General features: G+C 35.9%; 1 protein-coding gene across 1 annotated transcript; it reads left to right on the top strand.

Moving 5' to 3' along the window:
* Positions 1 to 4,308: 4,308 nt before the first annotated feature.
* Positions 4,309 to 13,851, top strand: pik3ip1 (phosphoinositide-3-kinase interacting protein 1). Its single transcript, XM_048187090.1, has 6 exons — positions 4,309 to 4,582; positions 4,883 to 4,996; positions 5,422 to 5,538; positions 7,903 to 8,097; positions 8,188 to 8,266; positions 12,417 to 13,851. Exons 1-6 carry the CDS (start codon positions 4,513 to 4,515, stop codon positions 12,631 to 12,633), a joined length of 792 nt encoding a protein of 263 aa, XP_048043047.1. The 5' UTR covers positions 4,309 to 4,512; the 3' UTR covers positions 12,634 to 13,851.
* The last annotated feature ends 1,874 nt before the right edge of the window (positions 13,852 to 15,725 follow it).

Genomic DNA, 15,725 nt, shown 5'->3' with positions numbered 1-15,725 from the left:
GTAAGTCCAGATCCAATGATTGTGCATATTTGAAATTCGATTTAGCAAGTGTGAACAGCAAAAAAAAATCACATTAAATGTCAATCACAAATCCGTTTCAAGCTACATTCGTATGTGGTTTGAAATCCTAATCAAATCACATTTCTGGAAATCATTTTTAGTCTGACTGATCTGATCAGATTTTGCGTGGTTTATGCGACTTTTTCATGTCGTGTAAAACATAAACATCAGGCGTTGTTATAGGAAGTATGCTGAAAGTCGCTGCAGAAACAAGGTTGTGTTCTTGTAGAGTGAAACCACGAGCAGAAAATGACTATATATTGTAGGGTGACCATATTTTGATTACCGAAAACCAGGACACTCGGCCCTACTCAAATGATATTCGAAATTTACTCAAAGATGCCTTATAATTTCAATACATTTATGCCTCCTCTGTATGGATAGAAAATTGTTATATTACAAAATACTATATATAACCAAAGACACAAATTCAGATAGGCTTCTCAAAGGTTACTCAACATGTTTTATTATGACAAGTTTCAAAAATAACGAATGAAATAATGATAGAAATAATGTCTCTTCTGTATTAGAAAAATAATAAATAACTAAAAAAAATACCTCTGCTATATTAGCAATCCAAATTTAACAGAAAATAACTCTCACAAACTTACAAAAACTAACAAAAAAATATCTATATCTTTAGTTTTCTTCTTCATCCTCGTTTTCCTCTTCATCCTGTTTTTCTTCCTCATCCTCCTTGTTTGCCCATCTATATTTTGCTGTAGAGCTGATCTTTCCCAGCAGTTTTTTGTTACTTAAATAAGCATGATAAATTTATATAGGCCTGTCAGCTGTTACATCGCAAGGTACTAAGGAAGAGCAGGAACGAGCTGAACTCATTGTAGACGATAGCTGAAGGTTGCTCTGCTGTTACGCGAAGTATCTGTTATTCAGTTACAGACGACTGCACAAATCGTGCATACTAATGAAAACTTAAACTGTTACCTAGAAGTAAACCACTGTAGTTTAGGCAAAAGTCAGCCGCAACGCTGAGAATATAGTTACCTTTATGGAATAATCCACTAATGTCTTGAGATACAATCTGAACTAATAGTCTCAGTTGCATGTGCATTATTAATATATGAATATTAACTCATTAATATTAATGTATGCTCCGCCTTCAGAAACCGAAAATCTCGTAACACCGGTAAATTTAATGGCCCAATGAAAAACAATGAAAACCAGGACATTTTCATCACTTTATAAAAAACAACCAGGACGGCCAGGACAGGACGTGAAAACATGACATGTCCTGGGAAAACAGAATGTTTGGTCACCCTAATATATTGGAGAGTTGGAGACATGTTTTCAGACCGACGGAGATGATGGCACAGAAGACGTAGTAGTCCAGCGCGGTGGCTACACACTGTCATGATGTTGCACATAAGACAACATGTTTCTTGCAAACCCCTCCATGTTTCTGGTGGTGGTGTTTTTGGCATATGCCTACCAACGCGATATTATTACCATAGAAACCAATGCAGATATTCAGGAAAACAAAAGAGTGCAACGGGACACACACATCTGATCTGAACAATTGCAGTACACAGTATGGACAGTCAATAATATAGACTAGATTCTAATCGGATACGCAAATAATTGGATTTGGACTGACAGTGAGGACGTAGCCTTGCTTGCACTCATTCTCTTTTTCCTACCCTATTCCTTTCTTTTATGTCCAATAAATATTTTATTATTTTATGTCTTTCTTTCTCACTCTGTACCCTCTTTCTCATCCTCATCTTCTTTTTGCATAAGCCACTTCTACTCAGGTTTCACTGCAGTGGTAAATGCATCAAACGGTGATGTAATGGCTTTTGCGGCAACAGTAGAGTTGCCCTACCATAACAGCAGGGGAATAGTGCCAGCTTTATGCCACATTAGAGGCTCATCTCCCAGGTTAAGTGTCCATTTTCTGCCCTCAGCATAAGACTAGTTGATGATTCATGCTTGGAATATGTACTCAGTTGCTGTGCAACACGCCTGCGTGTCACAGGACACAGTGTTAGGACGCAGCTGGGTATCCCAGTAGCCATCAGTGGAGCAGATGGTCTGAGTTTACAGCAAACACTGAAGAGATTCACACTCCTCTACAAAATGCTTCAATTGTATTGTAAATGACCTATTGATTATTTTAGAGTCTAGAAGGGATACAGGTGGATTAAAAGAGCAATCTTGTGTAAGATTGTTTTATTATTTAAGATTAAGAATGTATTCATTTTATAATATTTTTAGAAAGATTTCAAATATTTTAGTAGAAAATTGTTTTAGGATTTGGAGAGAATTAGGCCTTTTTCATTTGACTAGCCATTTAAAAAAAAACAAGAGCTCATAACTTCTAAATAAGCTATAAATGGGCTATTTCTGTTTTTGTTTTGTTTTTTTCAAACTATTTGAAAAGAGATGTATAATGTGAAACATCTGTAAAAAAAAAAATCTGGCTTTTTCCATTCATTGTCTGCTATCTTTGCTATACAAACCCATGACACTGGTTTAGTTTTATTATTATTATTTTAATCACAGTAGTTTGGTTGTAAAGAATCTTTGGACAGAACATAATGGTAATAATAAATGTGTTGAATAAATAATGTTTGAATAATTATATTTGTCCCTAGTTCAATTTTGGAGTAAATAGGATCTTTTTATCATCTTAATTCACTGTACTGTTTATGACTATGCATCTGTGCTATATTCTGAAAGCATTCATCATGTTCACTCTTTTTTTTCTTCCAAATAACACATTTTAAAGAAACCAGTCAAACAGGACTTCATAACAGGCTGAAACTGCAGAACAAACAGGAGTAATGACTGGGTGTCAAAAATAGTAACGACATAATCAACAAACTTGAAAACAAAGAAACGCTGTAGTTACTGAATGTCTGATCTCTCTCACACTCATCTGCTTGGGTGCACAACTCACAAAAAAGAGCTGCCAACCTGGCTCCAATTTTACTTTGGAAACTTTGTGTAATTACTTTGGAAAATAAAAGTGGGTCAGTTAACCAGTGCCATGGAAAAAAAAGTAAACTATCTGGTCACATTAAATCTAATTGCTTGCTTTCATGCTTCAAAATGCCATGAAAACCTTGACATAATTTCCAAGATTTCAAAAAAATTCTGATCTGATAAAAAAGACATTGTACTTCTAGATTAATGGTGAACTGCAGCAGACAATGTGACACTGATCTTACTGTGCTGAACAGTGCAGAACTATTGAAAACAGACAGCTGTATTTATAATAGTTGTGTACTGTACTTAACAAAAGGAATGCACTTAAAACAAAGGGGAAATGTCAGTATAGAGATGTCCAGAATGTACCACTGAGAAAATCTTAACAAAAGAGCACGACTCACAAAGCATGTGTTTTTCATCTATTCTGAGAGGACAGCTTTTTCAGAAGCTGAATAGCTTACACTGATCATGTCATCACTAATGAACCCTGTGTTTTCCTCCTTTTGATAGTGTCTCCTCAGGAGACCCTCTGCTTCCTTGTAAATAATAGAGGCGCTCATTGTTCCTTGATCTCCTAATGAAGTTCTGCTCTGTCAGATTTGTTTAACAAGAATGGATGACGTGACTGCATTGATGGTGCTGTAATGATGAAATTGTGTGCAGGTTTTGGCCTATTTCATTCTTTGCGAACTCATGTTGCATAAAAGCTCATTCAGGCACATAGCTTTCATCAGAAAAGATGGCAATGATATCTTATATGACTTTGCTTCAAATTGTAAATTGGACTCTAAGGAAATATGTCTGAAAGAGGTCCGGTTGTGTCATCTGAGAATTATATGAAATATATATAATTTCCATTAATATATTTAATATATTATTATATTATATAAAAAGTCCATAAAATAAATGTGGGACTTGGGACTCATATACGCACGCATTCACAATAAATCACGTATACCGCATGTTTTTGGATAGTGGGTGAAAACCCACGCAGACACAAGGGAGAACATGCAAACTCCACGCAGAAAGGGCTTCCGCCCGCTACCCACTGTGTTTTATTTATATATCTTTTTTTTTTTTCTTTTTTTTTCTCTAATGTACCAAACTCTGTACTAATGTTAAAAAGTCTCCATACCAATTAATAAAATATTTGTGTGTTTTTTTAATTAAAATAATACAAACACAATCGATTGTTTGCTGGAATATTCTGGTAATTTTGTCCAAGTATCATTCACATGTAGTCTATCGTCCATCATTCTAATCAGAGGAGCTGCTGTTTCTAGGACCCGGAGGACGCGGTGTCTCCGCAAAGGGAGTGCTGCTCAGTCCATTCAGGCTGTTTACCAGCTCAGAGTCAGACCCCAAAACAACAGCGAGACTGCAGTGTGTTTGGAGAGCAGTGTGGCTCGATTCACCACAGGCTTTTCCATTAAAACAGAGCGGTTTTAAGTCGTCATGAATAATAATTGTTCCTGTTGTTAATAACATCGACGAATAAAAATGTTTCGACTGCTTTACTTTGTGCCCCTGCTGAGCTCTGGTTTGGTGAGCTGCTTGTCTGTTGTTGAAGGTAAGATCACATTTCAGTGTGCTGCAATATCTTTCTAAAAATAATAATAATGTATGCTTTATTTTAAGTGATTTAGAAAAGGTAGCGATGCTGCACGAGGCTATATTTTCCTCACGATTTTTCATTTTTACATCTTTTTTTTTATCATTCCATATCTGTTTATTAAAAAATATATATTGTAATGATTGTTTAGTATAGTAAATGGTGAATTTGTTGTAATTTAAACATGAAAAATTAACCACTTGAACTTATCTGAAACCAATCTTCCAAATCATATGAAGTTCATTTATTTTCCCACAGAGTGTGTAACATCTAATGGCGAGAGCTACAGGGGAATGCAACAGAAGACATCCACAGGGAACATTTGCCTCAACTGGAACAGTCTAAAACTTAAGTTTAAAGACTCACAGACGGGTAACTTATGTTTTTACTTTTCTTGATGTATTTGTACATTTTACTGTATAATTTGAAAATAAACACTTTTAAAAAGACACCCCAAAACATTATATTTGAGGAAATTAAGCTAGGATATGTACAATCATGCATATTTACAGATCGTACCCATTAATTAGAAAGTGCAAAATGCAAACTGTCAATGTTGTTAATTATAGATTTTGTAAATTATAGTTTTGTATGAAGAGGGCATGCGGCCAGGATATTATGAGTCCTAACTGAAAAAGCTGAGCAATCACAATCCCCTAATCCAGACGAGGGCATGTCTGGAGATGTGCATCTAGGATGCACTCACTACAACTCAAAAACACATACAAACGTAAAAATTTTTAATAGAAAACATGTAAACCTATATAAAATGTATTTGTTTTGTTTTTTCTTGTCAGATGTTGGAGATCACAATTTCTGTCGTAACCCAGATGGTTCAGAGAAGCCCTGGTGCTATGTCTCCGGGTCCAATGGAGAAACCAGAAAAGAAGCATGTGATATTAAGATATGCCAAGGTAGCCATGTTTACTCTCGTCACCAGACTGCATTGCATGTGTTTGGAGGAAAAAATGGCAATAAATGACAGCAGCTCTTATAGATTCAAATAAATGTAGCCTAAATTAAATTACATTTTTTTAACGAAAATAAGCATCACAAAGCACTTGGTGTTTTGTTGGGGAGGAGAAAAAAAACATCCAGCATGAAATGTGATAATGATTTATGAATGTGATTTATTTAACTTGTCTTTCTGTGGCATTTCACAACTGGGTCTTACTAACGGTCTTACACAAGTGTTTCCACAGTCTCAAACTCTTAGTATTGCACTTTTTCTTCCTAGAATCTGGAGGGAGCTGATTTAAAAATATTTACATAATGCAGAAATGTGCAATCTTACTTTTTCTGGGAAAAAGAAAATGGCTTTAAGAAAACATCCTCTAGGGAATGAATAAGGTCAGCACCAAATATTTTAATGCATTAATTTTCCCCTGAGCTTACTCTAAACACTGGTGCTGAACTAAACTTTTCTTTTGCTTTTCATTTTTCGATAAGCTAGCTGTCTTTTATTTGGTTCAATAGCAAAAAAAAAAAAAAAACAGTATGGCAGTGTGTTTCCTTTGAAGAAAAACTCTTATTGAGACCACTAGGCCAGTTGGTCAGTTTTAATCCACACCAGTGCAGTTTTCTTAGAATTATCTTTTGACTCAACATGCTGCAAGGACAGATAAAATGAAACAATAACAGTCAATAAATGAGTCTAGACTCATCAGCCTTGAGGCTTCTTCTGTTGGAACAGACAGAGGAACAAACAAGGAAACTTGTTCTGCAGCTGTTAAAGAGAAGGTCTAGGCCTCACCCTCTGGGATTCTGATTGGCTGTGAGGACCATGCTTACCATGGTGACAGCTACTGATTGGCTAGCTGGGCTGTGACCTCATGTTATTTAACTCTGCTGGAGTGTGTAAACAACTTTTTCAGAGAAGAGGGTGGTGGAAAAAATCCATAGGGCTGGCCCACAACAAGAGAAGCACATGTTAGTGTTCTCATTTGTGAATTCTTCCTATGGGACCTCTGAAACACACCACGCACACCTGATGTCCTATTTAAATAAAAATAGCCAGACTTTATCTCATTACACATGCTTCAAAAAGAAAAAAAAGTCCTAGTATTCGCCTGGTGTGTCTAGCAAATGAAGTAAATCTAGTAAATGAAATCAAAGAATGAACTGATGTGACGTCATTTCGAACAAAATCAGGCCAAAACGATGTTCATTTTGTGTTCTTTTTGGAAGTTCAAAACGGTTTGCCAAAGCGAACTTTCAGGAAAAGTTTGCTCCAGCTGCAAAACACCTTCCTACTACTATTGGTCCGTGAGGATAACGTAATAGGAGGTGTGCCCCGAGGGTCCGCCTTCATTTGCGTGGAACTTTGTGGAATTTCGTTTGTATAGTATATCGGGGCCTTATCGGGGCCTTAAAGCTTTGCTTGAAATAGCATACCACCACACTATTATGTATTTTGCGAATTGCGACTCATTTCAGAACATAATGAGCAATTAGTGTTTGTGTTCACATACTTGTGTAGAACATGTTTTTTGGGCCAAAATCGTTTTTGTTGCATGAAATGAAATTTCACCCTGTTTTCTAAATGCATCTTACTGATCCTATTGTGAATGATTTATCCATCTGTATATTTCATTTTTTAAGAAAAATCCAAATTTGATCTTCCCTTTGGTGACATACTCTAGACTCCAGTCATTTAGTCCACTTACTTCCTGTTCCTTTCTACATTTCTTTTATATATATATATATATATATATATATATATATATATGTATGTATGTATGTATGTATGTATGTATATGTATATATGTGTGTGTGTATATATATGTTTCATTGTAACTTTAAAGTTTTTGTCATTAAAACAAAAACTTTAAAGTTACAATGAAACAAATATATAAAGAAATGTAGAAAGGGACAGGAAGTAAGTGGACTACATGACTGGAGTCATTTAGTCCACTTACTTCCTGTCCCTTTCTACATTTCTTTTATATATATGTATATATATATATATGTATGTATATGTATATATGTGTGTGTGTGTGTATATATATGTTTCATTGTAACTTTAAAGTTTTTGTTTTAATGACAAAAAAACAACAACAAAAACATTGTTAAACATTGTAAGAAAGACATGGCGAATAGAGGACACAATTGTCAGTTGAGAGAGCTCACTCCCTGACCACAATAAAACTGTTTAGTACAATGGTGTGATGTCAATGGACGTCTTAATTGATGTGAGTGCAGAGCTGACTTTCATTAGCAGTGCAGATTGAGAAAAAGCAGAAAAACACTCATATCCTGTTCTTTCTGTCACCCCACAGACCAAAACTCCACAGAAGCCACAACTCCAGAAGAGTCTGTCCCCACTCAGGGACTCACCCCAAGGATGGTGGAGACCTTTGAATCCAAAAAATCCTTCCCCTCGCAGGTGGAGGGTGCAGCGGTGCAGCCCGTGAAGGGAGTGCTCCAGCAGGCCAGGAGTGGACCTAAGAAGAAGAAAGACCTTGGGACTCTTGGTAGGTCTTGGGAGAATATGATTAAAACCTAACTAAATCTGAAGACCGAGACGTTTATGCTTATATTGGTTATCTTTCCTGCCTTTGCAGGTTATGTTCTCGCCGTCTTCATGATGGCCATTATCATCCTACTTGGAGGTGGCATCACCATGGGATACTTCTACAAACGGTCAGTATAACCTGAAACGCAATGTCTTCTCACAGTGTGCACTTAAAGGGTTAGTTCACCCAAAAATGAAATTTATGCCATAATTTACTAACCCTTAAGCCATCCTAGGTGTATAAGACTTTCCTCTTTCAGCCAAACACAATTAGAGTTGTATTAACACAACAGTTATATTAAAAAATATTCCTTTCATCATAAAAGTAATCTATACGGCACCAAGGAGTTAATAAAGGCCTTCTGGAGCGAAGTGATGCATTTTTGTGAAAAAAATAAATAAAATCCATATTTATAACTTTATAAACTAGAATTCCAGCTTCTGTATGCGAGTCGATTCCAGCAGAAGAGTGAGCTTTGACCTGATGCATGACATATTGATGAATGCAGAGCGCAGAGTACAAAGCAAAACAAAACACCGGTCATGAATTAGAAGTCTAAAACAACTATTTTTAAAGATAAATGTCAGAGGAGCTTGAGTTTGTTACGCAGCCCTATTTGTTAGGGGCATCTACTCTTACCTAAGCTTACGCTACTCCTACATCCTACGTCATACACCGGAACTTGACTCTCTTGTGAATGCGTGAACGGACGGTTCTGGAAGCTAGTGATTCTAGTTTTAAAAGTTATAAAAATGGAAAATTTTCTTACAAAAACCTATCGCTTCTCTCCAGAGGGCCTTTATTAACCCCCTGGAGTCTTATGGATTACTTTTATGATGGATGGATAGATGGATATGCCTTTTTGGGCTTCAAAATATTGGTTATTCTTCACTCCCACTATAAAGACTGGAAGAGCCATATTTTTTTTTTAATATAACTCAAATTGTGTTTGACTGAAAGAAGAAAGTCATATACACCTAGGATGGCTTGAGGGTGAGTAAATTATGGGATAATCTTCATTTTTGGTTGAACTAACCCTATAAGAACAAAAAAGAGACAACATTTATGATCAATATTGAAGGTCAACCCACAAAATCCAGGCAAAAAAGGCACTTCAGTTCTTCAGAATGAAGGGACTCAAGTAGCCAGTATACCTCAAACTTCATGTATAATTCAAAATAATTGTAGTTTCTCTTTGCTGGAGAGCACAGTTGTTTGGGATAGTATTTGATCTTGACAGTGTTTTTGAGATGTCTGTTGGTTTTACTCTAGCTCAGAGGAGCTGTCTGTAGAACAGAGATAAAGGATGTCATTGAGTTTGCTACATGCTTTCAAGAGAGTAAAACGTCATGGATCACAAGGCAGGGTATTAGCTGGAAACACATACCGTGTCCTTCTAACAGCAGTGTCGGTGTTCCTTTAATGCCATTAGACACATGAGAGAGAGGTGGTGAGTGGGTGAAGATATTGGAGGCATCTCGACTGTCTATATTTAGGGGGTTGTTTTGATGTTTAGAAGTGGGTGTTGAGTTTGGGGAGGAACAGAGCGACTCTGAAAGCTGATATTCAGAGATATCAGTTGTTTTGGACATTTCTAATCACAATGTACCCGAACCTGTCCTCAAACAAAAGTGCTGTAAATGCAAGTATATCATCAACCATGACGATATGTGTGAAGTGCGTGTCTTGGTCACATTTGACCTTAAACTCAAAAGAAAAAATGTTTAATTAGTATAAAAATAATTAATGTTATTTTTGGACCAAGTGAAATTTGTCTTGTGATATTATTTTAATGACATTAAGCAAGTTTTTCTTTTTTTTTCTAGTTGCCAATGCCATTATTTATGGTATTTATAAGGTATAATAAAAACTGAAATAATATTTTTTTCTATTTAAATAATCATAAAGGCACTATAACAAATACAACCAAATACATGTTATTAATTTTTAATAATTTTGTGGTGATATATGACATGGACCTGTCCTTTATAGATTTTTATGTGTTTCACCCTCTCAACCTCTCAGAATCGATCTGTTTTTAGGTCTAGAACTTGAGTAAATTCTCGTCTCTATCTTGTAAAGAGTTTGGATTACCCAATAGCCTCAGGCAGCATGTGCTTGTGCGTCAGCTGATTATGTGTGCATGTCATCATATTAATACTGAGCCAATTAATCACTAGAAATAAGCAGTTGTTGAGCTGAAAGGAGGGTTTAGGGTCAATGTCACCCACAGGAAACATGTTATGATGTAACAGCACATAGATCTCATATATTTAAAATCTTCATCTACCTCCTCAACCAAATGCTTTACTTCTTTCCAGAGAGCTTGTGCATTTTAAGAAAGGAAATTAAATTAAGATGGAACCACTCAGTTCAGTTCTGATACAGCAGAGCTCTCTGCAGACACACAGGCAGGGAAGTGCTGGGTAAGAGTAGGAGGATTGCATAACATGCCGCAGGTCTGCTGTGCACAGCCTGAATGGGCAAGACGGAGAGAGATGGAGTTAAAGAAAGTATAGACATTGGTGTGTCCAATGAAATGACATTTGTCCAGCATTCAGCCCCCATTGTTTGACCACTTTTAGGAATCTGAGAATTATCATTGAGATTCGATCCGTCTCTTGCTTGGCAGAGAATGACGAATTAGACCTGCTCCCCTCTCTCTCTCTCTCTACAGTAGCACATTTATATCTTGACCCTAAAAATAGGCGATACTGGAGACAAATCACTCCTTCTGTCTATAGTGCGTCACTGTTAAATATGACAGTAATGTACAGTACAGTCCAAAAGTTTGGAACCACTAAGATTTTTAATGTTTTTAAAAGAAGTTTCGTCTGCTCACCAATGCTACATTTATTTAATTAAAAATACAGTAAAAAACAGTAATATTGTGAAATATTATTACAATTTAAAATAACTGTTTTCTATTTGAATATATTTCACAAAGTAATTTATTCCTGTGATGCAAAGCTGAATTTTCAGCATCATTACTCCAGTCTTCAGTGTCACATGATCCTTCAGAAATCATTCTAATATGCTGATCTGCTGCTCAAGAAACATTTAATGTGTACAATTGTACAAAATATTTGTGTACAATATTTTTTTTCAGGATTATTTGATGAATAGAAAGTTCAAAAGAACAGTGTTTATCTGAAATCTAATCTTTTGTAACATTATAAATGTCTTTACTGCCACTTTTGATTGATTTAATGCATCCTTGCTGAATAAAAGTATTCATTTCTTTAATTTCTTTTCAAAAAAATAAAAATAAAAATTCTTACTGACCCCAAACTTTTGAACGGTAGTGTATAATGCTACAGAAGCTTTGTATTTCAGATAAATGCTGTTCTTTTGAACTTTCTATTCATCAAGGAATCCTGAAAAAAAAAAAAAAGTACACAACTGTTTTCAACATTGAAAATAATCATAAAAGTTTATTGAGCAGCAAATCGGCATATTAGAATGATTTCTGAAGGATCATGTGACACTGAAGACTGGAGTAACGATGCTGAAAATTCAGCTTTGCATCACAGGAATAAATTACTTTGTGAAATATATTCAAATAGAAAACAGTTATTTTAAATTGTAATAATATTTCACAATATTACTGTTTTTTACTGTATTTTTAATTAAATAAATGTAGCATTGGTGAGCAGACGAAACTTCTTTTAAAAACATTAAAAATCTTAGTGGTTCCAAACTTTTGGACTGTACTGTATATTATTAGAAATGGATAATATTAGACATAATCTTCAAAATATTCAGAAAAAAAATGAAGTGGAACCACTACAGAATAAGTCATTCATTTTTATAATGTAATTCAGAATGGTTCTTCGAGACTTTGCTGCCGAGACAGAAAATATGATTTCGGAAATCTTGAATATTCTTTTGAATATCCAAAGGTTAATTTTATTATGTACAGTGAAAATCATTGAAACATTTAAAGTCTGGGACTTTTTTAAAGTTAAAAAAAGAGAAAAAGAAAACAGGCTTTTAATGATTGAAGTACTGTCATCTTTTAATCATTTAAAGTTTATTAGAACAGAACATTTTACACAGGATAAACATTCAAGCAACACTGCACAACCTGTTTAAATAAAATAAAATCAATTTTACAAAACTTTTTACTCATGTTGTTAAGCTGTTTTTTTTTTTTACATTTTCACTGGTCTCTGACTTTTACACCCCATGCTATTATTTGATCAGTTGACGAATGACATTAAACATGGCTGATGGCTAATGGTTGAAGTAAAATACTTATGTTTTGGATCCTGTAGGGGTCGTGACCTCAAGAAACAGCACGAGCAGCGAGTTTATGAGCGCGAGATGCATCGCATCACTCTTCCTCTCTCTGCCTTCGCCAATCCCACCTGCGAGCTGGTGGACGAGAACACCATCGTCATCACGGCTGAACCGAACAACCAGACCCCCACTCAGGAGCCCATAGAGGGGGCTGACCCTCTCATGGGGACAGCGGGGACCCCTGGAGCCTGATGGAAGAACAGGATGAGCGCCTGGACAGGCGTCTTAAGATGTATATGCAGCACCGAGGAATCTCAAAGGACTAAACTCCAACTCCCTCTTGCTTGTCTGTTTTCTCTTTACCTTGCCTTTACAGCACGGTTTCATGGTAAAGGTAGGGCATGTGCCCTGAGAGAGCGTGGGAAGATTGTTTTGGAGCCCAAACCTTGTCCTTGTTTCCTCAGCGAAGCTGTTGGGGAAAGTAGGACATGTGGGGATACACTGGAAAAGATGAAATGGTGGTTTTGTATTAAATAGGCATGTCAGGGATTCATGTGGAGAAAAAATGCTAGTACATTTTGTGCAGATCATCACAGAGCATGAATACTCCCTGCTTGTTAAACTCCAATGAGAGGGCGACAGTCCCGTTAACTGCTCCGTGTCCTTTTTAAGAAGTGTCGATGGATCAGATCATCTGACGTTCTGGTGTTTTGAAAGAGAAGACAGTCCATTCTTATCTTCTTTCCTGCCTTTTTCTTTGTTTTTGTTCATAATGCAGTTGTGGTGGAGTTGAAACTGAAATTGTAAATGTGTAACAATCTGTTGCTCTACAGCTGGGCTGTTCACTCTATAGGGAGCTTTGGTTAGCAGCTAGAGCTAATTGAGTTAATTGCCTTTGATAGCTTTTCCCGATAATCCATATTCATTAGGCAGATCATGTGGCCTGGAACGCTGGAGCTAAGCTAGGTAATGGTTTTCACTAAATGAAGAGGAAAGCTTTCCAGAGATCTTGCCCTAGTAAATTACATTTGAATGTATTATTGCTTCTGTGGCCACAATCTGATAAAGAGCTAGTCATGCCTTCAGAGACCATGAATCAGATCCATTCTTATTAGTTTGCTGGTTGTTTTTCATATCAATGTTCAGTTGTTCCTGACCAGATGGGCTGAAATAAGACAGTGGACTTTATAAAGCATGAACTGCTGAGGAATAGATTGACTAGTTGGATGCCATTACATTAAGGCAATAGAATTCAGAGACTGAAAGAGAGTGCAAGATGATGTATTAAAATAATAAGGTTTCATTTTAAAGAGATTCCAGTTTATGAAATGGGATTATGAACTTTTTTTAACGTATGCATTTGTTTTCCTATGGGTTATTGAACTGTACAACTGTTTAAAGTTCCATAAAAATTGTATTTTTATTTTTGGCAGTTTTTTACTGCTGTAAAATAAAATCATTTTGAAATTATATTGTCATACTGTTTTGACATGATCTTGCCATATTTTACAATACAAATGAATGGCTTATTGAATTGTAAAAAAAATAATAATAATAATTGAAGGTGGATGGTGTGGTCATCGGTGAGGTTGGGACTACTGTGCCTTAAACATTTTTATTTATTGGTTTATTCATTAAATTATTTATATCACTGTAGTATTGGAGAGACCACCAGAATCTCTCTCTCTCTCACACACACACACACACACACACACACACAATCCATCCCTTTATATAGGCTACCTAAAATGGTGCCTTTGGAGGTCACTGAAGTGTTTAATCATCAACATATATTTATAATAATTATAACTCTATAAATGAGTTCCAAATGACTAATGACCAAATTCCCAGATTGTTGTGCTGACCCAAACCTGGCCCACATCTGCCACACATGATCTGGGCCACATGTGGTGTGGAATGATTGCTCTTGGGCTGACCGATCTGAACCACAAGCAGGCCACAGCAATGACACGTCAGCCGAGAGCAAAGCAATAAACCAGAACTGGACCTTGTCTGAGCCACAAAATGGCTCATATATTTATACTTTTATATAATATATATATATTCTTTTATATATTATATTTATTTATAGAATCATCTTAGCATTAACAAGCCTGTTAACCAGCAGAATCACTGAAGGAAAGAGGAGAACAGAAAAAAGAAACAAACAGAAACAAGCTACAACTGACTTCAGCCACAGCCTTAGATTAACTCAACTGAAGATAAAAAGAAGACATTAAATCTCTCCAGATCTTGGCAGAGGAGGATTAAACAACTCCACAAACAGCTACAGCTTCACATACTAACCAGATTGTCTTTTTTTCTGTCGTACATCTACAGAAGTTTAACACTCATGATTGTTTCATTTGAAATCACCATAATGGTGGTTAGTGTTTCCAATAGTTGGGCTCTTAACTCTTATAGTGTCAAACTCAAATGCAACAGTAAAAAAAAGCTGAAATGAGATCTGATGATGATTTTCAGTTATTGATGGTTTTATATATTCATCATAAACAGCCTGAATCATTGATGACAATAATACTGTACTTCTGAATTTCAAACCCCATTTTACTGTAACATGAAACCATATTTTATTTCAGAAAACAAGATAAAATCTAAAATATTAAGCTTCAATTACAAACACAGACTTGAGCAATCAGCCTATGAATCTCAACAATGGTGACAACAAAATATTCAGAAAATCAGATAAACTCTGGACACCACACAAACCTACTAAAAGACAGAACAAAAACCACAGCAAAAATAAAAACAAATAGTTAGAATTAAAGAAAATAATAGGACAATTCAGCTGCATAATTTATTCATGCTGAGATGCATGCTGGGAGTTTTCTACTATTGTTCCCAGCATGCATTGCAGCATGATACTTTTGATTGTCACCATTGTTGAGATTCATGTGCTGATTCTTGATGTCTTTGAGTGTCAGTTTAACTTTTTTTTTTTTTTTAATGATAGTCTGTTATAGAATACATTGTGGCATGAAGTCTTTCACCATTGTTGAGATGTATATTTCTACGTAAGAGGGTCTATGGTTGATAAAGTGCTTAAGATGTCCTGTAGTGGTCAACCTGAAGCTTTCATCTGCTCCCTCACTGAAGCTATGCAAGGTTGATCTGAGTCTATATCTGGATGAGAGATATCCTGGTAGATTGGGTAGCTGCAAAAAGTGGTGTTAGAGAGGCCAGTGGGTCTGATGCCCCAGTACAGTAGCAATTAGTTGTACTATATAAAGGGTGTAACCCTGGTGTACGCTGCAGTACAGTCGCCATAAACTGTACTGAATAAAGGATGTAACCCTGGGCCAAAAATAATCCCTACATTACAT

Source organism: Megalobrama amblycephala, linkage group LG4, assembly GCF_018812025.1.
Source record: "Megalobrama amblycephala isolate DHTTF-2021 linkage group LG4, ASM1881202v1, whole genome shotgun sequence".
NCBI classification, from domain to species: domain Eukaryota; kingdom Metazoa; phylum Chordata; class Actinopteri; order Cypriniformes; family Xenocyprididae; genus Megalobrama; species Megalobrama amblycephala.
This window is presented reverse-complemented; position numbering and strand designations above follow the sequence as displayed.